At 32.4% G+C, this 938-nt stretch overlaps 1 protein-coding gene across 4 annotated transcripts in view; it reads left to right on the forward strand.

Moving 5' to 3' along the window:
* Positions 1 to 590, forward strand: part of LOC308688082 (protein NLRC3-like) — a 79570-nt gene extending 78980 nt beyond the window's left edge. For 3 of the 4 annotated variants that reach the window (XM_081360947.1, XM_081360948.1, XM_081360949.1), the window contains one exon: positions 1 to 577. This exon is cut by the window's left edge and continues 416 nt beyond it. In XM_081360947.1, coding sequence (XP_081217073.1) covers positions 1 to 159 — 159 coding nt within the window. In that variant the 3' untranslated portion in view covers positions 160 to 577. The other variant, XM_081360946.1, reaches the window with a different exon arrangement.
* Positions 591 to 938: the final 348 nt, after the last annotated feature.

Genomic DNA, 938 nt, shown 5'->3' on the forward strand with positions numbered 1-938 from the left:
ACTCTGTCCTTCTACAGCGTCTCTGACACACACACACTCACACACTTACACACATTCACACACACATTCACTGAACCCCTCTGTGCTGGATTTAGACTTCGTTTTGTTTACTCTTCAGTGTCTCTGTGTCACATTAAACAACAAACACACACTGACTGACACACACACACACACACACACTGTAAAAGAAAACAATGAAAATCTCTCATTATTTATCAGAAGTGTGTAGTTACATAAACACACACACTCACTAAATTGACATTTTTCCAGTTGTTTAACTGATTATGTGTGTGTTACTGCATTATCGCCGTTATTGATATTCACACACTTAATTTGTGCACAATGTGTTATTAAAATCCTTCAGATGATCTTATTAAAACTGCTGGATCTCAAAGGATTATTATAATCAATAATGTGAGATGAATAACACATCATCTATATAATCATAGAGATAAGTGTAAAATGAACATTGATCTACTGTCACCTCCAGTATTTCACTGTTAATTCACGTTTTATTACAGTTTAATCATGTTATTGTAGTTTATGGTCAATAAACACTTGTTCCTGTTTCAGTCTGAACATGTTTCTTCAGTTGTTGATCTTTGACTGTTATTTTCATTCATGATAAACGTTTGTCACCCTGAGTTTCACTGTTTTTACACGTTTGCTTTTTAATGTCCAGTTTTGACTGAATCACTTTATGAATCTTCATCAAAAGAGAGTTTGGACTGAATCTAATACAGAAGAACTGTTGAACAGGAAAGTAAATGAGTCTGGGACAAATAATCAAAATCAAAGTAAAAAAACACTTTATTTTAATGTGTAATTATATATTTAAGTACTGAGTAATATTAAGTACATGTACGTACTATAGGGTTAGGGTTCATTTATAGTTATTACTATAGTAAATACATGTAACGTGTAACAATGACACTGTA

This window comes from Scardinius erythrophthalmus (genome assembly GCF_964197995.2).
Source record: "Scardinius erythrophthalmus genome assembly, chromosome: 1".
NCBI classification, from domain to species: Eukaryota; Metazoa; Chordata; class Actinopteri; order Cypriniformes; family Leuciscidae; genus Scardinius; species Scardinius erythrophthalmus.